Source organism: Phascolarctos cinereus, unplaced genomic scaffold (genome assembly GCF_003287225.1).
Source record: "Phascolarctos cinereus isolate Bilbo 61053 unplaced genomic scaffold, phaCin_HiC Scaffold_5;HRSCAF=322, whole genome shotgun sequence".
Taxonomy (NCBI): domain Eukaryota; kingdom Metazoa; phylum Chordata; class Mammalia; order Diprotodontia; family Phascolarctidae; genus Phascolarctos; species Phascolarctos cinereus.
In genome coordinates, this window is record NW_027555958.1 from 454,710,328 (window position 1) to 454,732,807 (window position 22,480).

Sequence of the window (22,480 nt, forward strand, 5' to 3'; positions counted from 1 at the left end):
GCCCCCGTCTCCGCGGCCGTGCTCGCGCTTCTCCTTGCCCGCGGTCTTTGGCGTTTCGCCCAGGCCCCTGCCGCGCCTGCGCGTTTGCCGCGCCCGCGCGCGCTCCCGGGCCCGCGCCTGCCCGGTTCGCGCTCCCGCGCTCCCGGGCTCGCGCCCCCCCTTCTTCCCCTTGCCTTCCCCCTATTCCTTTGCCCTCGGCCGGGTCCCGGGGCCCGACGGAGGGACTGACGGAGCGAGCCCGAGGCGGGAGGCCGGGGGCCGGAGCTGGCGGAGGCTTCGGAGCGGGGAGAAGGAGGAGGAAGAGCAGTGGGGCGCAGGAGCGGGGGTCCGAGCAGCTGCCCCCGAGGCGGCAGGGTGCAGGTAAGGGGGGAGGGGCGCAGCATCGCGGGGCCGGGAGCTCCCCACCCAGCCAGCGGGAGGCCAACCGCCTCGTTTACAGATGGGGAGACTGAGGCCCAGGGAGGGTGAATGACTCGCCCAAGGTCATACGGGTAGTAGGGCTCCGAGGTAGGAGTTGAACCCAGGTCCTTTGAGGTCAGGCCTCGTCATTCGCCCGCTACCGGGCGGGGCAGCGCTTTCCCCACGGTTGCCTTGGGGGTTTGAGGAGGGAGATCGGAGGGGGTCCACGAGTGTTCGTTGAGAGAGGCAGGGAAGAGGAGGGCTTGGGGGAGGGGAATGGGTGTGGCGATTTGGAAAGGGGTGATGGGGCGGGAAAAGAAGGGGAATAGGGTCCGAGAGGTGGGGGGATGCGCAGAAATTGGCGTGTGATTGACCATCCTTCAGCCCCCTTTCATTAAACACCTACTGTGTGCTGAGCTTGGAGGCAGAGGCCCTGCCCCCAGGGAACTTCAGGGGGAAGCAGGCCTGAAACCTGGCAGTGGATACAAAGTAACTCCCGAGGGACGGGGGGAGGGGAGAGGGAGCCCAGAATGTGGAGGAACCGCGAAGGGCCCCGTCCCTGAGCTGAGGGTGCCTGGCATTCTGGGAGCCTGCACTGAGGCCCAGGGGACTGGGGGAGGGGAGGGGGAGATTAGCCTGGGAGCAGGATGTGGGCTCAGGGTTGTCCTGGGGAGGGGGACAGGGTGTAGGGATGGGGGGGAAGCTGGTAAAAGAAGCAGGCCTTAGGCCCGAGCTGGGTATGAGTGCCAAGGCCGGGGCTTTGAGGTCAGACTGGCCATTGGGATCAGCTGGGCCCAGGAGAAGGGAGGTGGCCCTGGAGGAGGGGAGGAAGAGTGAGGTTCTGGGGTGTGGGAACCAGAAAGCAAAGTGGTGAGAAGCCTGCAAGTTTAAGGGAGGCAAGGGAAGGGGCCGGAGAGGGGGAGGGCCAAAGGACCCTGAAGGTCTGGGGGGGAGGGGGGTGTGCTGCTGTTAGCTCATGGGAGAGAGGACTGACTCCCCTCCTGACGAGGCCAGTGGGACACACTCTCCCTGGAATTCTGGGTGATGAGTCTGCAGCTGGTAGCCCTTCTTTCCTGGTATGCCAGCGTGGCCCGTTTTTGTCCCAGTGGAGGGAGCCAAGTAAGGTCCCTGGAGCCTCCATCCTTAGACAGAAGGGAGCTGAGAGGCTATCGAATCTGACACCCTTGTTTTACAGATAGGGAGACTGAAGCCTGGAGGGGTCTCACTGCTGCCTTCCTTGCCTCCTGCCCCAGTCCCCACCCTCAGCCCTAGTAGTTTTTGGCTAGGTGAAAGTCAGGGTGGCCGACAGAGAAGGAAGGCATGTTTTCTTTCAAAGAGTGGGTTCCTTAAGGTATCTTGTCTGCTTTCTCTTCAGATGGGACAGTGGGATTGTTTTAGAGTAGTGGGTGGGGTGGGGGCTAGAGATGATAGCCTAGCTCCTTCCCTAAAAACTCATTCGATGCCTGCTTGTTGAGGTGATGAATTAGGGGTCTGGGGATACCAGGACAAAAACACATAACCCCCTGAGCAATACTCGGTGGTTGGGGGGGGCCTGTTGTCTAGACTGCAGTCTAAAGTTGGGGGGCTGCCCCATTTTGTGTGTGTGTGAGTGTGAGTGACACCTGAAATAAACAGGGAGCCGGCCCTGGAGCTGAACAGAATGGGCCGGTCAAGTGGCCTTTGGGAAATAACAAAATTCTCTTAATGACCCCAAGCTTCTCCTTGAAACAGTGGCTTATCTCCTCCATCCCTCTGTCTATCACTGCTGATGGCTTCAAGTCATGGGACACACAGCCTCTGAAGAATGTAAGCCAAGGCTCACCCAAAGAGCAGCCAAGGGGGCCTGGGATGGGCAGATGGGAGGTGAGGCAGAAAAAGAATAAAGGATGTGGTCAGAGAAGCATTAGAGCAAAGAAGATGGCCATGGCCAGGAGGAGCTGATAGCCAGCCAGCCCGTGGGCTCCTTGGGATAGGCCAGGCCCCCAGGAGGTGGAGTAGACCCCGTGGTCAACCTCAAGAAGACAGAGATGAGATGCCCTCGAATGGGCTCTGAGCTGCGTTCATGAGACCAGCCATCGCAATAGCCAGCATTTCTTTGGTGCTTTGCTTATGTATCTCAATTTGATCCTCACAGGAGCTCTGGGAAGTAGGTGCTACAGATGGAGAAACAGAGGCCCAGAGAGAGGTCAAGTAAGTTGGCCAGGGTGCTCCAGCTCTTAAGTGTCTGAGGTGGGATTCAGACTTGGGTCTTCCTGATGCCGGGCCCAGCGCTGTCTTTCCTGGACCACAGAGCTAGCTGCCTGGGTCATCGGAGGGGAGGCCCCGGATGAGATCAAAGCTCTTTTGGAGGAGGTGCCAACAGCTGGGGAGATGAGGGAAGGCTGAGCGTGATGGGGATTCCTACAAGTCTCAGCTCCTGCGAGGAGCCTTTGCCAAGCCCCACTCCGAGAAGATCCTCAGGCTGTCCTCTCCATCTTGTATGTACATAACCGTGGACGGTGTGCAAACATGCCTCCCGTCAGACTGGGAGCTCCTGGAGAGCAGGGACTGGGTCAGGCCTTTCTTTGTATCCCTAGAGATCAGCAGACAGCCTGGTGCATAGTAGGGGTTTAGGCAGTGCTTGTGGGCGGACTTGAGAGGAGGAAGGAGTGTGATTCTGGCGGGGAATACGACCAGGACAAAAGCCCTGCATACGGGTGGGGGGATGTTGGGTTTGCAGAGCGCTCGGCAGTGAGTGACGTGATGGCCGGAGCCTTACCCTGAGTACTTTGTGTTTTATCCTCGAGCGTCGACTCTTCACCGTTCTCCTGGTCTGGGCCCCTTAGGCAGACAGACGACTGGGGAGAACGGTGGACCCTTCTCAGAGTATTGTTTTTTAAAGGCACACAAGAAGTACAAAGCATTACAAAGGAAACCACCCGAAATATAGTTTGAAATGCAATTTGAAATACAGTTTTAAAAAAAAGGCCATGTACTTGGGGGTGGGTTAAGAAGCTTTGTCTTAGAGGGTAGGGAGCCCCTGGATGGTTGTGAACAGAGGAGAGGCCCCATCAGACCAGGAAACACTCAATGGGTGGATGGGGATGGGGGAAGCAGGCAGGGAGACCAGTGAAGAGGCTAATGATGAGGATGAGGAAAGGGTGGATAGATAGCAGCCAGGTGGAGGTGAGGCAGCTGTTGGTGCCATGGGTAGAGCTGTGGACCTGGAGTCAGGAAGACTTGAGTTCCAGTCTTGCCTCAGATACTTCCTAGCAGGAGGACCCTGGGCAAAGCACTTAACCGCTGTCTGCCTCAGTTTCCTCATCTGTAAAATCAGAGTAGCAGTAGCATCTCTCTTGCAGGGTTATGGGCATCAAGATGAAGTAATATTTGAAAACCACTTAACCACAGTGTTTGGCACATGGCCAGCACTGCCTAAATGCTTATTACCTTAAAGACGTGAATGGCGTCATGGAGGTGGGATTGGAGACGTCGAGTATGCCTCCCAGGCTGTCGTGCCAGGGAGAGGACGCCGTCCTCGGGAACACACCCGGTTTTGTGTTGGGTTTAGATGGCAGTAGATCCCAGATGGAGAAGGAGAAGCAGCGTGGGGGCTGGAGCTGAACCAGAGGCCCCTCGCTCACGGCCTGTTCTCCTCCACAGCTGACATTTTGGGTCGCCCTCACGGGAGTAAGATGAGCCTGATTTTCACAGGCGAGTTGGCCTGCACCCTGAGCTTGGCAGGATGAGCAGGTGGCTCCTGCCTCTCCTGGGCGTGGAGGACTGTGAGAGGAGAGGCCGGGCCATAGGCCTTGGAGCGCAAAGGGATGTCCCTGGACAGCTGGAGTCCAGCTACCCCTCCCCCACCTTATTTTTCCCTGTGAGGCTGAGGTCTCTTGGAGCTGGGATTTGAACCTGGGTTGTCTGCCTCCAAAAGGAGTGTTTTGTGCAGTCCTGGAGTGGTTTGCATAGGTTCGGATGTCGTGTGTTCTAAAAAAATGCACAGAAGAGAATAGGAAGGTTCAGAGAGAGACCCAGACAAGCAGTGCTGCTTTGAAACTAAGTATAGAATGATACCCTTTTTAACAAGTCCAAGCTGTGGGTCATGGATTCGGGCACCAGCACAATTCTCTCTTCCCCTTCTCTGTCAGTCTGCCTCAGGCACTTATGGAGCTGGGGCACTTGGGGCAGGCCTCCTTGTCCTCACCTGTAAAGGCCTCTGAGGCCCCTTCCAGCACTAAATCTCTGAGCTCTGCACCCAGGGTGAGTCAGGGTCAGAGCCCAGGCGTTGGATTCTCGTGGGGAGATGACTGAGTCCTGTGTGGGGGCCGCTTGAGGCCCCCACGCAGGCCTGCCATCCCCAGGCACCCCCTTCACTGGCTATCGGAGCTTCCCTTGGGGAGTGCGTGAGTTGGAGAGATCCAGACTTGCTGGGCTGCCCCACAACCAGGGGCAGTTCCTGGAGGAGGATGGACAGGCTTTGGACTTTGGGGTATGGGACAGCATGGCCCATGTTGTCGGGGCCCAGAGCCTTAGGAAAGGAAGAGTTTGTCTTTTTTTTCTGCTTAGGTAGACAGTTTGCTAGGCCAGCCCAGCCTGTGGGGGCTGCAGGAGTCCAGGGCAGTGAGCAGCCAGAGGCCCAGCTCTGCCAGTTAGGTTTGTGAGCAGAGTGCTGGGTGTGGAGCCCTGGCAGGTGTTGCCCCGCTCCGCTGACCCCTGGACCTGGATGCTTCCAGGGGGTGGTGGATTGGAGGACCTGGATCCAAATGCTAGCTCTGCCACTTAGTACCTGGGTGGCCTGGGGCAGGTCCCTGAGCCTCAGTGGACTTCCGTTCCTCATCTGTAAAATGGGAGAGATGGACTCCGTGAAACCCTTCAAGCTTCAGAGTTGCTTCCAGGGTTTCCAGTTCTTGGGTCCCTGGGCCCAATCAGACTCTCAGTGCTCACCCCAAAGAGCCCAGGGCCTGGTCAGGGAGTTCATCCTGTGGTCTGCCCTGCAGACAGTGAACCCAGCCCCGTGCCCAGCACTCCTTGGGCCATGGCATACAGCTTCTTAATGCATTCCTTTACATTACCTACAGTTCCCATGGTGGCCTCCTCCTGAATCCCCACCCCCCAACCCCAGCCATCTCATTGCATGTGTGTGTGGGGGGTTGGGCGGGGGGGGGAGCGAGGCCTCTGCTTTTCTAGGACACTGAAGAGGGCTGGAGACCCCAGGCCCAGAGGGGGCTGACACTGAGTCAGTGCTAGAACCCAGGCCGGGGCTGTTTCAGCCTCCTCTTCAGGGGCTACCTCATTGGTCGCCTCCTCCAGGAAACCTCTCCAAAACTGAAGCATCCTTTTATCCCCGAGAGTCTGCCCTCTGTGTCTGGAGCTGTCTTCTGTCCCCACCACACCGCACCTGGTGTCATTCTTCGTTTTCTAGGTCAGTCAGCAAGCACTGATCAGGTGCTGGCCTTGTGCCAAGGAGTGGGGATGCGAGAGAGGCAAACACATGGTTCTTACCCTCCAGGAGGTAGGGAGACAGCAGGCACAACTCTGTGTGCACAGGGTGTGTACAGTGTAGATGGGAGGGATCTTGGGGGAAGGGGAAGACTCCTGGGCTGGGTCTTTAAGGAAGACAGGAGGCAGAGGTAAGGAGGAGAGCATTAGAGCAGTGGGGGACAGTCATCAATCAGCACCCAGTTATTAAGCACCCGCGGTATGCCAGACGCTGTGCTAAGCACTGCAGAGGCCCCAGTGGGGAGGTGGCTCATTGCAGCGAGAAGGCTGGGGTCCCTGCATCATAGAGTGTGTGTGGAAGGGAGTGAGATATCAGACTGGAAAGGAAGAGGAGTCTCTTGGTTTGGGTTACATTGCCTTCTCCTGGGAGATGGGGCCTGGGTTGTTTTCGACCTTGTGTCCCCAGGGCAGCTCACACAATACCTCGTGTACAGCAGTTTGTTAGTCAAAGCTTGGGCTGAACTGAATCGTCTCCCTCCCTCATCTGACCGGCAGTGAAGCTTGCAGGCCTTTGAGGATCCCTCGCGCTCCCTCTGTCCCCAGTAGGCTCAAGCTCCCAGGCTCAGGGCGGCTGCGGCTCCCTCCTTAGTGGAGTATGTCTCGGTCAGTAGCAGGGGAGACCTGGGAGAGGGGAGGCTGCTGCTGGGAAGCAGGGCTGTTCCCTGGCAGCCTCAGCGCTTCCTCCTCGCACCCCCAGGAGCCCCTTTCACTGGCGCGCCTGTTTCTGGCGGAAGCATGGCCGTCTCCAGCTCCCCGGGCGGCAGGGCCTTCCTTGCCGGAGGGATCTTGGCTGTGTGGGGCCTTGGATCTTAAGTGTGTGCGCTCAAGGCCCATGCCCACACTCTTTTACCAGAAGCAGCCAGGACTGGGAAAGGAGAAGCACAGAGCCTCTGGAGAAAAAAGGAGAGTTTTATGTGTCATAAAGAGCTGGGGCTTTCAGCCTTCACAGTGGTCCTCGGCTCCACGCCGACGTTCAGCCTTGCATGGGAGCAAGGCTGGACTCCTCCCGGGAGCCACCTTTTTGAGTTGAGTGACAAGCTCTCCTTCTGATGTTGCTGAAGTTGTAAAACTCTAGGATTTCAAATTAGAAGGGACCTTCGTGTCCAGGCCCTGCCCGAGTCTGACGCCTTCATTTTGTAGGAAACTGAGGCACAAAGTGCTGAAGTGTTTGCTCACAGTCACATGGTGGAGCAGCGGCAGAGCCACATCCCGGGCTGACGCTTGCTTTGTTTTTTCCCTCTGAGGCCTGTTCGACATCTAGTCCATTTGGATGTCATATTCTGAATCACCAGGTGTTATCTATACGGTGTTTATATACTTATTGGGGCAGCTAGGTGGCGCCATAGTACATAGAGCGCCAGGCCTGGAGTCAGGAAGACTCATCTTCGAGTTCAAATCTACCCTCAGATACTTACTAGCTGTGTGACCCTGGGCAAGTCTCTTAACCCTGTTTGCCTCAGTTTCCTCATCTGTAAAATGAGCTGGAGAAGGAAATGGTAAACCTCTTCAGTATCTGCCAAGAAAACCCCAGATGGGGTCACCAAGAGTCAGATACGACTGAAATGACCAAACCAGGTGTCCTGTGTGTGCATCATCTCTGAGGTTTTTGTCTTTTTCTCTATGTTACCTGTCACATGTTAGGGATGTGATAAATGCTTGTCGATTGACTGTCTCTTTTACGTCTCCCCTCTGAGCTGCATGTGTCTCCAGGGCAGGTCTTCTCTGTCCCTCCCCTGGGACCTAGCACAGGGACTGGCACACAGTTGGAGCTTAATGAATGTGTGTTTAATGATTGTCTGGGTCATCTCTAGCTGAGCTGTAAGCACCCTGAGGGCAGGGGCCTTGCCTGTGTGCCTCCGTACCTCCCCTAGCTCTCTAAGACATGGATGGGTCTTGAAGGATATTGTTTACAAGGGCCTGATTGGAATTGGCTTTTGCTGCTGGGATGGGGCATCAGACACACTTCAGATACCACATGCCAAAGCTACTAGAACAGCTTTTCATTGACTTCAGAGAGGGAGAGAAGTCCTGGCACCCCGAGGATGAGTCCCCCTTGTCCTACACAGGACATGTTTCCTGGACCGTACCTGCTATAGAGCTATGGCTTCCAGGGGGCCAGCTTCCACCCTTGGGTCTAGCCTCCTTCTTTGGGTTCAGCCTCCTCCCTTGGGTTCAGCCTCCTTCCTTGGGGCCAGCCTCCTCCCTTGGCTCTAGCCTCCCCCTTTGGGTTCAGCCTCCTCCCTTGGGGCCAGCCTCCTCCTTGGGTCTGGCTTCCTCCTTTGGGTTCAGCCTCCTCCCAAGGTCTTACTTTTTGTAGGTGCAGCCAGGGGAATGTCTTGCTACCTCAGATCACGAAGTTGCCCGGACCCAGGTCCTATCTATGTCAGGGAAAATGGCCGCCTCCACATGGTCAGCCTAGCCCTCAATGGTGTCCCAAGCAGCTTGCGGGAGCCAAGGCCTTTGAGGCTGTTTCCCAAAGGTTTCTCCGTGGAGCTGTGCATGAACAGGGAAGATGATGCCGCCAGGAAGGAGAAGACGGACCACTTCATCTTCACCTACACGAGGGAAGGCAACCTCCGTTACTCAGCTAAGTCCCTCTTCAGCCTTGTGCTGGGCTTCATCTCTGACAACGTTGACCACATCGACTCCCTCATCGGCTTCCCCGAACAGATCGCCGAGAAGCTCTTCTGTGCCGCGGAAGCCAGGCACAAGTTCACGGAGCCCGGTGCGGGGCTGCGCGCCTTGCAGAAGTTTACAGAGGCCTATGGGCGTCTGGTGCTCTGCTCGCTCTGCCTCCGGAACAGGTGAGTGGGGGGGCCCTAAACTCGGAGAGATGAGAGACGTAGGTTTTGGTTGGATGTTAGGAACGATTTCTCAAAGAATAAGAGTGGCTGTGGGGGGACGTGGTGAGCTCCCCGTCGTGGGAGGGCAGTGTGGTTCAGGTGATGCCCCAGGATGCTGAGCGTCTTGGATAGGTTTGCCTTCCTAGTTCAGCCCCCCATTTTACAGGTGAGAGACTAAGGCCCAGGAGAGAATGACTTAGGAATGAGGTTTCCCAAGCCAGAGCTCAGAGGGACCTTGACAGCTGTCTCTACAAAGAGAGGTCAGCCCCTTCTTAGGAGGGGGGCCAGAGGTTTCTGGTTTTATTTGTGAAGGTCATACTGAGGTATTTCTGATCTGGGGTGACATCGTGAAAATCCCATACTGAAGGGAGGAGGCTTTTTGGCCAGGTTAGGAAGGGAATTGGAAGGACGGGGGCTTTGGAGTGCAGGACACAGCGCAGGCCCGGCTCGCTGTCCAGAGCTGCTCTGGCCTGCCCAGTCATCTCCTTTCCTACACTCCCAGATGTCCCTCTGGGCCTTTCGTGTGGGGAGCCTGTGCCTGGAATTCTCAGCGGGGCTTGACTTTGCTATGTCCCGTAATCATGTTCACCTACTCTCATGCTCTCCACTGACAGTCCTTGTTTGAGAACTACAAAAATCTCTTGATTCATTTCTCAGAGGCTGCATGTTTTCTTTCTCTGATTGCCCAGTAGTCACCCAAATCCCCATTAACTCTGTGACTGGAAGATGGAAAACTGGAGCTTTATTTACAATGCAATCAAAATGTGACTGGCCAGATAAGGTTCCTCTATGTACCCGGCTGAGTCCCTCATCTCTGATTCAGCATTTGAAAGGGGCTTGCAGGCCCTGAGCCATCTGCCCCTGGGGCTTGGGCCTAGAGCACTTCTCTTGGTGCTTGGGGGAGGGAGGCAGCTGGTCCTGGGTCCTGCCTCCTCCCCGGTCACACCCTGCGGGCCTGAGCCCTCCATACTCCATCCGGCTGGTCCTAGCACACCACCTTTTTAGGCCCTTTGCTGCATGGCCTGAGTGCAGGCAGCATAGCCCTTATTCCCCCAGCACTTGGGCCTGGCATCTGCCAGGGCCCAGAGCATTCACGCTGACCCCTCTCCATGCTTGGCAGGTATCTGGTGATTTCGGAAAAGCTTGAAGAGATCAAGTCTTTCCGGGAGCTGACCTGCCTGGATCTTTCTTGCTGTAAGCTTGGGGATGAGCATGAGCTCCTGGAGCATCTGACCAACGAGGCCCTGTCCAGGTAGGGCCTGCCAGCCACGCCACCCCAAGCCGTGCCACACCGAGGCCCCAGAGTCCAGTGAATCTTCCACAGGCTTCTCCCCAGAGGTGAAAGGGACCTCAGGGGCCATCGGGGCATCACTTTACAACAGAAGAAACTGAGGCCTAGATCCCACACGGATAGTAGGTAGCAGGGGCAGATTTTGAACCCAGGGCCATTTGCATTGTCCCATGCTCTTTATTGAGGACTTGGTGCTTTCTGATGGCCTCCTTGGGCTATGTCCATTCTCTCCCGCCTGTGCTACTAATGCAAGACCATGCATAGGACCTGCTTTAGGTCACCTGCCACTCACACCAGGCTGGCCATTGGAGGTGTCCTGTGTGAGGGCTCAGAGAATGATTGTGCTGGGTGCTGACTTTTCCTGTCCATTTCATAGCTACAGAGCTGCTCAGCTGTTCTCGTAGAACACACAGATGCTTTGGGGAGCTGATCTTCCCGCGACAGGCGCAGGCTCCCACTCATCCTCTTGGAAAATTATCTTTGACTTCTTTGGGGAAAAATTGATAGCCCTGCAGCTAGTGTGGCATGGACCTTTGCTGTACTCAGCTGTCCTGGTCTCAGGGCAGGGTCCCTCTGGTCTGGTCTGACCTGCCATGGCTTGGCGGGCTAGCAGAGCGCTTTCCACTGCTCACGTGGCCTGGAGGCCTGCGTGGGCAGGGCTTAAGGAGTGGGAAGGGGCGTCATTCTTTACCTTGTTCGAACAGTAAGTTATACGTAACCAAACATCACTTTTGAGAATCTCAATTAAAAAAACAGTCGGTTTGGTGTTCGTGCCTGCTGTGTGCTGGACGCCACGATGGGCAATTGGGTATAAAGACAAAGAAGGGGACCACATTATTGAATGAGACCAACACACGTGTGGAATGAAAGTTTGCAGAGTAAATCCAAGGAGTCCGAGGGCAGGGCACAGATGCCTGTCCAGCCAGTGCTGGGGCCATTGAGGGAGGTGGGTCAGGGCAGCCCCTTGGGAGCACAGCCAGGGTTCCATGGGGAACCCCCCAAGTCAATTCTGGTGTCTGTGGCCTCACCCCCACAGTGTGACCCAGCTCCGCCTGAAGGACAATTGCCTCTCCGATGCTGGGGTCCGGAGAATGACAGCTCCCGTTCGGGTGATGAGAAGAGGACTGGAAAACCTCGCCTTACTCGACCTGTCCTGTGAGTTGGGCGATGTTGCAGTGGGAGGGCACCGGCCTCGAGTACAGAGACACGGGGCCATCGTGCATCGTGCGCTCTCTGGGACCAGATTTGGCTCGTGCGACAGCTCAGGCTGGGCTCCGTTCTGTCAACTTTTAATGAACCAGTCAGGATTTTTTTATTCTGAACTTAAGCAACACTGAAAAAGAGCATTTCTGGGTGCAAAGTAGAATTTGTAAAGGGCTGGTGTGTGTGATGTGTAAATCTCTTTTCTCCTGAGTCCATTCAAAGCTGCCCTGCCCCTGTCTGAGCTTCCTTCTCTCCTTCCTTCTCTCCAGATGTTTTAGTGACCCCCCCATTCTTTCCCTTTCTTCCTTCCTCTTTCTTCTTTTCCTTTCCTTCCTCTCTTTCTTCCTTTCTTTTCCTTTGCTTCATTGCTTCCTGCTTTCCTCTCCCCATCACTGCCTCTTCTCCCCCTCAGACTCCTCCCCTAATTAAACACAGGAAAGACCCCTGGTAATGTCCACTGTCCACACTGTGCCAGAGCTCCTCCTTCCCTCAGGGCGTCTGTAGCAGGGTGGTCCTGGCCCTGCTCCCTCCGCTCTGTGTCAGGGGTCCTTGGCATGGTCTCCTGGTGCTTTCCTCCAGCCCAGTAATGTTTGTTACATTTATACATGATGTCCCCTTAGCTTCCAAAACTGTTTGTCGTCTGCTCCCTCCATGAGGACCAGAAAGTTTGTTTTGCTTGTGACTAATTTCTGCCCATACGTTGGCCTGCCTCCTTCTGTGTTTGTAAGGGTGGGTGTGTTAGAGAAGAATGAAGCCCTGCCCGTGTTTGTGTCCCCTTCTTACCAAGAGGACGTTCCCCCCCTTCCTCCTTTCCACGCTGAAGGATGCCTCCCTTTACCCTTCATTCTCCTTAGGCCCTGTTTTTCTCATTTAACTCTGTTAATTTCCTTTGAAGACATTAATATTCTGAGGTGATACCTGTTACTTCTCCCCAGTTAGGATGTCAGGCCTTCATCATCTCACAGCTCCTTCCAGTCACTCCAGTAAATGCACCTTTCTAGTTTTCTTTTGCTTTTGCATTTCACGGTCCCAGCTCAGCTCTGGCCTTTGCATCAGAAGTGCTTGGAAGTCTTATCTTCTATGCAAGGTCCATTTTTCTGCTGTAGAAGTATGCTCAACTTTGCAGGCAAAGTCTTCCTTGTTCGTAAGCCTCCATTTGTTCCTTTTTGGAAGAGATTAGATTCCAGGATCACCTCCTATTTACTGTAGGAGTTGACAAGGCTTACATGATCCTGACTATGGTTCCTGGCACTTGGAGTCTAGTTCTGGCTGCTTGGATACTTATTCTTCAGTGTGGAAACTCTGGCGATGTGGCAGTGACATTCCAGGCTTTTCCTTTTGGGTCTCCTTTTAGGAGATGATCATTGGATTCTTTCTGTCTTCACTTTGCCTTCTGGTTTAGGAGATATGGGCAGTTTTCATCTATGAATTCTTCTTTTTTGAGACAATTGCAGTTAAGTGACTTAGCCATATAGCTGGTAAGTGTCTGAAGTCAGATTTGAACTCAGGTCTTCCTGTCTCCAGGACCGGTGCCACCTTGCTGTCCCTCTTTGATGAATTCTTGAAGAGAGTCTCCAGGCTTTTAGGGTTTTCAGGGAGTCCACTGCGTGGCTGAGATTACCACATCCTCTCCTACATCTTTCTCCTTACAATTCCTTCTTCCACGGCTTTTGCAGTCCTGGTGGAAAATCCATTTTTTCCTTTGTGTGCCCTCTTTGTTAGGGAGTTAGGCCCTTCTTCTAGGTTAGCTTTTTGGGGTCATTAATTATGTTTTTAGTTGGCATTGTAACATTTGTTAAAATAATGCTATAGGTAAATAGCAACAGCAGAGAAGCCAGAGAATTAAAATGCAAACCATGTAAAATTCCATGTCAAACCTGACCCCAGGGAAGACGACCCTTCCAGATAACCTGCACAAGTCATCAGGATTGGGAGTTTGCATTTGAATTCTTACACGATGGAAAACTACAGGAGCAGCTTGCCCCAGTGGCGGTGAGGGTGGTTTCTTCATGTGCCTTCAGGCCAGAGGTTGGATCTGGTGCATGCAGTGTGAACTGGCAAAGATGTGGGGCTCTGTTTAGTAGCCTGAACCCACACCCCATCCGCCCCCTCTGAGTAAATTATGTAATCCCTGCTGTCAAGACGGCCGTGCTGAGATTCCAGAAGCCGTGCTATTTTTCAGTCAATCCACATTTTTGTTGGCCCTGTGTTTGAGTTTGTTTAGAGCCTCCAGTCATTGCTAAGAGGGGTTGGGGTGTTCTTAGGTTTTCTGCATTGGGCATCTGTGACCCTGTGGGTGGGCCCTGCCCACTGGGGTGTCCTCAGGAGTGGCCTGGGGAACACGTGTGTCAGCCCTGCCTCCTTCCCTGCTGCCCGCCGGTGGGATCTCAGCTGTTAATCTCTCCAGAGTCTGTTTGGCTTCCTGCTGGAGTGGAATTGTCTGTCCCCATCCAGGCTCCCTCCTGGCCAGACCCTGGTCTCTGATTTTCATTCATCTGCTTCCTGGGTGTGGTGTCCTTTGGGTTCTGCTCTGTTCAGATGGGTAATCTCGAGATTCCCTGAATTCCTCTTCCCGCTGCCATCGCTCGGCCATTGGGGCTTCCACTTGGTTCTTGGCAGCGCCTTTGAGTGCTGAGTGTATTCACGGGGTGATGAGCCCACAGACCCTGGGCAGCGGTGGCTGTTCAGGTGGGTGCTGGACCTGTCGGACCTGGCCTTCCTGCTGGGGCACGGTATGCCCAGCCCCAGCCGAGGACCCCCTCCCGGTGGTGGATGACGCTCCACCAGGTCTGCAGAGTGCACGCTGCACTGTGGAGGAGGGGTCTGAGGCTTAGCGAGGGGATCGCAGCTGGGCTCCTGACCTGGGTCTCGGGTGATGCCACTGCCCCCATCGGCCCCCCTCGTCTCCCGTCAGATGTTCACGATTCTGCCGCTGAGCTTGAGTGAATGCCCCAGAGGCTGGCAGAGTGCAAGGGCAGTCCTCCTAAGTAGACTCTGTCACTTAACATCAGCCAGTCGGCAGGCACTTACTTATGCTCGGCCTGTGCAGAGTCCTGGGGATCCGAGAAAGTCCTGAAACAGTCATTGCCCTTGAGGGGCATACAGTCTGAAAGGGGATGGGCCGCAGTAAACGGAAGCTCATCTGAGAGGGAGGCTTGAGCCTCTGGGGGAAGCAGGAGAGGCCTCCTGAAGGAGTCTTGTGCTCTGACCCTGTCCCTGTCCCTCCTTCCCTCTTCGGCAGACATCCGTGGCTCCCTGTTACCTCCAGGGGTGCGAGGAGCAGCGGTGGGCCAGTGAGGAGGGGCCGGGCTCTGAAGGAGGGCTTTGGTGATCGTCGTGGGTCGGCCACCTCCAGTTTATCCTGACCGGCGCCTCTTGGCACCTGGTTTCTTTCATGTTGTCAGCCCCACGGGACCAGAGCTCCTTGAGAGAAGGGGATCACTGTTGACTTCTGTGTGCCTGGCACAGTAGGTGCTCAGTAGGTGTCTGTTTGCTGACTCTGTATTCTAGTACTTCTTGGACTCGTGATTAGCATTTGGCCCCAAGTTTGATTTTCATGGACATGGGCTGCTGTGGTTCACTTTCTAGGTAATCCGGAGATCACCGATGCAGGAATTGGCTACCTCTTCTCTTTTAGAAAACTGAACTGTCTGGATATCTCTGGGACCGGCCTTCAGGTGAGAGCACGGGCCTCCTTTGGGGGAAGGTCTGTGTGTCAGCAGATGCCCTAGCGGGGGTGGGGGGGTGTCTGGGCCGTACCGACCGTGTCTTCCTTGTTTAGGATGTGAAGGCCGTCATGCACAAGCTTCAGACTCACATTGGCCTTGTTCACTCCAAAGTGCCTTTGAAGGAATTTGACCACAGCGGCTGCAAGACGGAGGGCTGGGCAGACCAGGTACCCTGGGGAACACACTCATCTGGCGCTCTGAACAGAGCCCTGGTGTATTCCAAGACTGTGAGCCCTGGGAGGGCGGGGACCTACTGTCTCTCCTGAGGCCCAGCACAGCCTTTGCCCCCACTTACGGCTTAACGAGTGAGTGTTGGACCCTCTGAAGAGCCATGTTATACCCATTTTATAGATAGGGAAACAAGTCCCTCAGGGCTCCATTCTGGCCCCTCTCCATGACTTCATTGGGCGATCTCAGCCCCTGTGGTTTCAGTTACATCTGTGCGGGTGACTCTCAGATCTCCCTCCCCACCTCCAGTTGTCTTTTAGACATTCTGACCTGGATGTCCCATAGACATCTCAAATGTAGCATGTCTGGAACCGAACCCGTTTGTCTCCTCAGGCCTTCCCCTTTCCTGACTTCTCTGTTCACTTGAAAGGGCACCGCTGTCCTCCAGGATCAAATCTAAAATCCTCAGTTTGTATTTTTATAGTTTGGCCCCCTCCTGCCTTTGCAGGTTTCCTCCTATACCCCCCCCCATACACACACCCCCTACGTGATCCAGGACATGCCGTCCTCTGGCCATTTTCCCTGTGCTCTCCCTCCTCACCTCTGCCTCCTACATCTGCACCTTCCATCAAGTCCCAGCTCCAATCTCACCTTTTCCAGGAAGCCTCTCGCAGGTCCCCTCCCGCCTATACCTTGTTTGTAAATAGGTTTTGTCATTTGTCTCCCCCTTTAGATGGGAGCACCTTGAGGGCGGGGAATGTCATTGACCTTCTTTGTCTCTGGTGCTCAGCCCTGGGCCGTGCACACAGTAGGCACTTCATAAATGCTGCCAGCACCAGTGCTTCTGCTGCTGCACGTGGATGTCCATGATTGCCTCTGCACTGTGCTGCCGTATCGCAGAGCTCTTGAAAAAGAGTATCAACAGTCACTGACATTTATACAGCCCCTACTATGTGCTGGGCAGTGCACTAAGCCTTTACAAGTATCATCCCATCCAATTCACGACAGCTTTGGGAGGGAGGGGTATCATTATCCCCACTTTACAGATGAGAAAACTGAGGCAGACAGGTGAAGTGACCTGCCCAGGGTCTCGTGCTCTTCCCACTGGCTCACTTGGCTGCTTGCCACCAGGGTGGACAGGAGATGTCAGAAGCCTAGAATGGGGGACCAGTGCTTTGTAGTGCCCGGCTCTGCGCTGGGCCCAGGGAGCGTGAAGGCAGAAGACAGTCTGTGCCCTCCAGGAGCTTACATCTTATGGGGGAATGACAAACTGAATGATCTCGCTGCTCTGGGCCAACTCTGAACCAGGCCTGGCGCCAGGAGGCCTCCCCTGCTGCCGCTGGCTGGTCACAGGGTCCCGGACAGATGACGCCCCTGCCGGAGCTTTGCTGTCCTCGATTCAGTGGCCCTAGGGCCCTGTGGCCAGCCCTCCAGGCCAGTAGCTTTCTGAGAGGCTCTCATGCCCCCCTGGGGGCGGAGTGCTGCTTGCCGGACCCCTTTGGTGGGGTGGTGGATGATGCCATTGGTGCTCTCTGTTCCAGATTGTCCTGCAGTGGGAGCGTGTGATCTCTGGAGCCGTTGCAGGCCAGGACAAGCCCCGGATGGCGGCATCGCGTTTCTGTACGTACCTCCGGCTGCAGCTTCGCCTCTGTGCTGCCATGAAACCCGTCGATCGTTGTGCTCAGCAGGAAAGTCAGAGGCTCAGCGTCAGAGCTGGGAGGTCATCTAGAGATGATCGCCCAGGACCATGTAGGAGAATGAGGCCCAGGTTAAGTGGGTGCCCGAGGGCGCCCCCACAGCTAGTAAGTAGCCGAGCCGGGACTCACGCCCAGGTCTTGGACCCCAGAGCTTTCCCACTAGAGGACTGGCTCATTCTGGGAGATGTGGGGCCTGCTGCCCTCGGAGCCGCCAGCATGGTCTGGGTTTGGTCCACGAGGCTTGATGCCTCACGTGGCCCTCTGTCCATATAGCCTGTCACGTGTCAGAGTGACCTGGAGGGCACCCAGACTCTTCCTTAGCGCTCTCTACAACAAGCTGAAATGAAAAGGGGCCAGCAGCGAGCCTTGGGCACCGGGCCGAGTTGGGGCAGTCACAGGGAGGGGTGGCTGTTTGGTGTGTGGAGGAACGTCATAATATTTGGAGCCATCCCCACCTGGAATGGACTGTCGTGACAGGTAGTGAGCTCACTGTCACTGGAGGTCATGGAGTGGAGATAGATGAGCCCCATACAGGGTTCTTGCGCTGGGTAGGGTGGGCCTCGATGTCCCCTCAGATTCTCACAGCAGACTGAATCTCTGCCTTTGCTTCTGCCTCAGATGGAAAGCGGCCTTGGACAGAAGCTCCTACCAAGTGTCCCTTAGCAGATACAAACTCTGGCGAGAAGCTGCAGTTCTATAAAGAGAAGGCCGCAGAACGCCACGGGCCGTTGTCGAAACGGGAGGCAGCCACGAGCCAGGACCTCAAGAGCGCCAAGAAGAGAGCACTGGAGGAGCCCGAGAAGGAAGCGCCCAGCTCGCCGTCCTCCAGGCAGAAGTGCGTCCGCCTCACGGTGGAAGACTGGGACTTGCTTAATTCTTAGTGATGGGCCGGGGGGGTAGGCGGCCCCTGGCCCCGACCGTACCGCGGGGCGCCAGGGGCCGGGTGACGTTGGGCTTTGGGCTCGCGTCTGGAGCAGGAGGCGGCCGGCGTCTCTACTGCGTATTTTCAGTACATAGTAACTTTTCAAAGAAACCTTTTTGCTCTTGTTAGCTGGTGGTGTTGGATTGGAGGTGGGGCCGCAGCCTTGGGGGGGGTCCTGGAGCCTCCGACAGAGGTCGATTGGCTCCCGTGTCTCCAGCCCACCCAGGGAGGTTGGAGCCCGGATTGGTCAGTCAGCAACTGGAATGACTAGCATTTATCTGGTGCTTTAAGGGCTATGAGGCATTGACACGACTCCTCTGAAGCTCAAAACAACTTGGCGAGGTGGGTATATTATCATCTCCCTTTTACAGATGAGGAAACTGAGGCTGATTAAGTAATAAGTCCAAGGTCACACAGGAAGAGTGTGAAGCCAGATTTGAACTCGGGGCTTGACTCCAGGTCTAATTCAGTCCACCACTTAGCATTCATTAAGCACCTACTATGTGCCAGGCATTGTGCTGAGCACTGGGGATTTTACAGAGAAAGGCAAGAGATAGTCCCTGCCCTCCAGGAACTCACAGTCTAACGGAAAGACAACATGCAAATGGCGATGGACAAACAGAATCGATGCAGGGGGATCAGGAAGGGCTTCCTGTAGCAGGTGGGACCTGAAAGAAGCCGGGGAAGCTGGGAGGTGGAAGTGAGGAGGGAGAGTGCTCCAGGTGTGGGGCACAGCCCGGGAAAGCGTCCAGAGTCTGGAGATGGAGCCTGGGGGCCGTTTGTCACTGGCCTGCAGAGTACCAGCCAGGAGTGAGGTGTAAGGTGGAAAGGTGGGGGAGGGGGCCGGGTCCCGAAGGGCTCTGGACCCAAACAGAACGTTTTGTATTTGCTCCTGGAGGCGATAGGGAGCTATTGGCGGCCCTCTAGTGGGCAAGTGACGCGGTCAGACCAGAGGGAAGGAGGATGGACGCATGGGGAGAGACTCGAGGCAGGCAGACCACCTCCTCCCCGCCCCCCAGCGGTGACCTCCCCATTAGCCTCTGCTGACTGAGGAGGCAAAGCCCATGTGCGTCTGCAGTGGCAGAGAGTTTCCTCACTGGGAGTTCCTCCAGGCCAGTGAAATCACAGGTCCAGTGAAATGCTTTACCCAGGTCACCTCATTTGTTCTCACGGCAGCCCTGTGAGGGGGATGTCCAGTATTCCTGCTTTACAGGACAGGAAACTAGGCAGAATGAGGTGATGTGACTTGCCCAGGGTCTCACAGCTAGTGATTATCAGAAACTGCATTTGAACACAGGCCTTCTGTGCTTTACCCACTGAGTCACCCAATTGCCCACAGGCCTCTAGCATACCTCGTGCCCGGGCCTGGTGGATTCACGGTCACGGGCTCATAGACCTCGGGCCAGAAGGGTCCTCTGAGATCATCTAGCCCAGAGAGAGGTGAAGTGACTTGGGATTTGAACCCAGGACTCTTGACTCCGAGTTAAATACTCTCCACTCTACCCTGCTGAGTCTTGTATACACACATACATATGCACATGCACACATATGTGTACACACATACACACACACACACACATGCACATAATTTCAGATCTAGAGCTGAGAGGGTCCTTAGTGGTTATCTGGTCCAGTGCCCTTGCTTGCAGATTATGAAAATGAGGCCCAGAGAGTCCCAACAACCCCCCAAGATGGCGCAGGTGACCCAGGGCCCGGGCTTATTCCACAGCAGGGCTCTGGAAGCCCCGGCCTCCGGCCACCCCTCACATGCCCTTCCCAAGGACGGATCCCAGAGAAGACTTTCACAGCCGAGATCAACTTGTCTTTTACCTTTCTCCTGTCAGGCATCTTCCCACTCATTTTCTTCTACTTATAGCCCTCCCCTGCTCGATCACAGAAATAAGCATTTGCTTTTTAGATGAGCAATACTACTGCCAAAAGCCACCCAATTTGATAGTGTGTGCAACATTCTGTGCCCGCAGTCCCCCACCTCTCCACTGAGAAGAAGGATGTGGTTTCTTTTTTATTCTCAGAACCAAGATGGCTCATTGCCGTTCATCCAAATTCAGCTGCCTTTTAGAGTTATTTCCAATTGCATTCTTGTAATCACTGTGTAGTCCAGGAGGCTCTTTTCCCTTGTGTGTGTCCTGGACCCCTTAAACTGAAGTTTGGTCAAACTTAGGAACCCCTTCTTAGAATCACGTTTTTAAATGCTTAAAGTAAAGTAAAATACAGAGGATTACAAAGAACATCAATGATAGTGAAATAAATGTTACTGTTTTTCCATCCCAGATCTTGGACCCCTGAACTCTACGCAGGGAATGCTTGTTGGGTAGTTTGTGGCCCCCCATGCACAAGGCTTCTGACTCTAGCATCACCTGCCTGGAGTCTCAGGATCTCTTATACTCTCTCTCTTTTTTTTTTTTGCTTTTTTTGGTGAGGTAAATGACTTGCCCAGGATCATACGGCTAGTAATTGTCAAGTGTCTGAGGCCAGGTCCTCCTGACTCCAAGGCTGGAGCTCTATCCACTGCACCACCTAGCTGCCCTGATCTCTCATATTCTCACGACAGTTTTCTAGAAGTGCTGACTTGGGTCTTGATACTGAATGTCGCATTCATACAGAGTTCAGCAAAATTTACATTTCAAGCCTCTCCTTTGGGCTCTCACTCTGTCCTGATGAATGAAAGGTGATCTTGGAGTTTGCCTCTAATCTTCAGAGCAGGATAATCTGTGGACCTAGTGATGATTAGATTTTCTACAAAATAAATGAGAACTTCCTGGTTGTCCTTTCTAAGTTTGCTTCTGGTTGATTGTCTGATTCACCTGACCTTTGGACGAGTCATTTCATTTTTCTGTGCCTCAGTTTATCTCAGATTGGTAAATGCACCTCTGCTTCACCAAAGCCCAGGTTCAGCGTCTCCCTGCTCTAAAGCCGTAACTTGGGGCCTCTGAATTCTATGCTAATGGATACAAACTTTGGCCTGGTCTCACATGGCCAGTCTTGCCAATTGACATTAAGGCACTGGGCTCAGCTCTTGGGGTACAAAGACAAAAGGAAGTAGTCCGGGCTCTCAAAGCACTTAGTCTGTAGGTAATAAACCGCCTGTGGGATAACCAGCCTGGCTAAGTGTGGGGCATCTGGTCACTGGAGGGTGGGAGATTATTTTTTGGGCCATAACAACTCACTGTCTGGTCTTCCAAGGGGAGGAGCCTCTGAGTGAGCTGTCGGTGAAGGGATACTAGTCCCAGCCATCACACGGAGCCCATGATCGGATTACAGGGAAGATGCCTAATCCCAGGAGCATGTCCTGAGCAGCCCCGCAGGTCTGGGAGGTGTTCTTAGGAGTATCCACATGACAACAGGTCTAAAGCAAAGGGGATTTGCTTTACTAGGAGAAGCAATTAACCAGAGAACCTGGCCTCCAGCACCTTCAGATGTCAGCTGGTGGAAACGGGTTTGAAAGCTCCCTCCAGCTTCCAAGTTCAAGGACTGGTGGAAGAGATGGGTTTCCGGCCTCGAACTTCTCACCATGGCCCCATAACTTTTGATTTTTATTTCTAGCTAAGGTCTCATTTAAAACTTGCAGAATGTATGCCTTTTTTTCACATTGTCATTTCTGAAAACGTCCTAACTTTCGACTTCTCATTGAGCCTTCCCTTGTAACAAAGATTTTTTAAAAAGAAGTTCACAAAACCAAGAGGCCGGTCCACTGCAAGTCTGTGGGCTGTTCCACCAAGGTCTGCCTCCCCCCAACCTCGTCCTCTTCTCCCACCCCCTGCAGTGAAGGCTCTTCCCAATTCATGAAACTTATCAAAGCATTCATCTTCACTTTACTGGTCCTTCCATGTACATCACTGTATGGTGTCTGCTGTTTTCCTGGTCTTAATTATTTCACTGCATTAGCTCATGTAAGTCCTCCCTGCTTCTCTGCATTTTTCATTTCGCATTTCTTAAGGCAATGAGAAATCCCTATGTGGGTGCCTACTTAGCCAACATGTATTATTACTATGGGCCAGGCGTTGTTTAAGCGTGAAAACAAACATAATTATGTACAAACAGTGGGCGTGTGTGTGCTGTATATATGTATGTGCATATATGTAGATGTAAACCTATATACATATATGTGTGTGTGATATATATGCATGTGAATATGTGTAACACACAAAGAGTAACCAGAAGGTAATCTCAGCAGGAAGGCCCTAGAAGTGACAGTGACGGGACTAAGAAGGCCGCCTGCAGAAGGTGGGCAGAGGTGAGGAGGGATGGTGCTCCAGGGGTGGGGCACAGCCCGTACGAAAGCACAGAGATAAGAAATGGAGTGTTGTGTGCCAGAAACCTCAAGGTGGCCATGTAACTGGATTACACAGTATATGGAAAAGGGTCACTGGAAGAAGGTAAGGAGAGGCCAGACTGTGAAGGCTGGGACCTTCACAGGCCCTTTAAAACCAAACAGAGGATTTTCTATTTGGCCCTGGGGGTAAGGGGGAGTCACTGGAGTTTACTGAATGTGAGGAGGGGGCATGCTCACACCCCACGGGCTTGAAGAGGATCAACTTGATCATTGAATGGAGGGTGGAGGGGAGTGGGGGGAGGGACTTGAAGCGGTTGTGGAGTTGTGAGGGAGGGGCTGCACCAGGGAAGATGCCATGTGGGTACGCACATGCAAATCTACATGCATGTGCACACCACGAAAATGTATAGACACGCATGTGTATGTGTGCATGCGTGTGCACTCACATACATAC

At 54.3% G+C, this 22,480-nt stretch overlaps 1 protein-coding gene across 2 annotated transcripts; it reads left to right on the forward strand.

Annotated features, from left to right (window-relative positions):
- Positions 1–82: 82 nt before the first annotated feature.
- On the forward strand, positions 83–20,528 carry LRRC42 (leucine rich repeat containing 42). Of its 2 annotated transcripts, XM_078156654.1 has the most exons (10): positions 83–360; positions 2,131–2,205; positions 2,534–2,589; positions 8,198–8,684; positions 9,844–9,975; positions 11,051–11,169; positions 14,806–14,894; positions 14,999–15,112; positions 16,655–16,733; positions 17,429–20,528. In XM_078156654.1, the coding sequence occupies exons 3-10, from the start codon at positions 2,559–2,561 to the stop codon at positions 17,689–17,691; spliced, it is 1,314 nt and encodes a 437-aa protein (XP_078012780.1). In that variant the 5' UTR covers positions 83–360; positions 2,131–2,205; positions 2,534–2,558; the 3' UTR covers positions 17,692–20,528. The 2 variants fall into 2 exon arrangements, with proteins under 2 accessions (XP_078012780.1, XP_020843480.1); XM_020987821.2 differs by lacking the exons at positions 2,131–2,205; positions 2,534–2,589 and having other exon boundaries at positions 84–360.
- Positions 20,529–22,480: the final 1,952 nt, after the last annotated feature.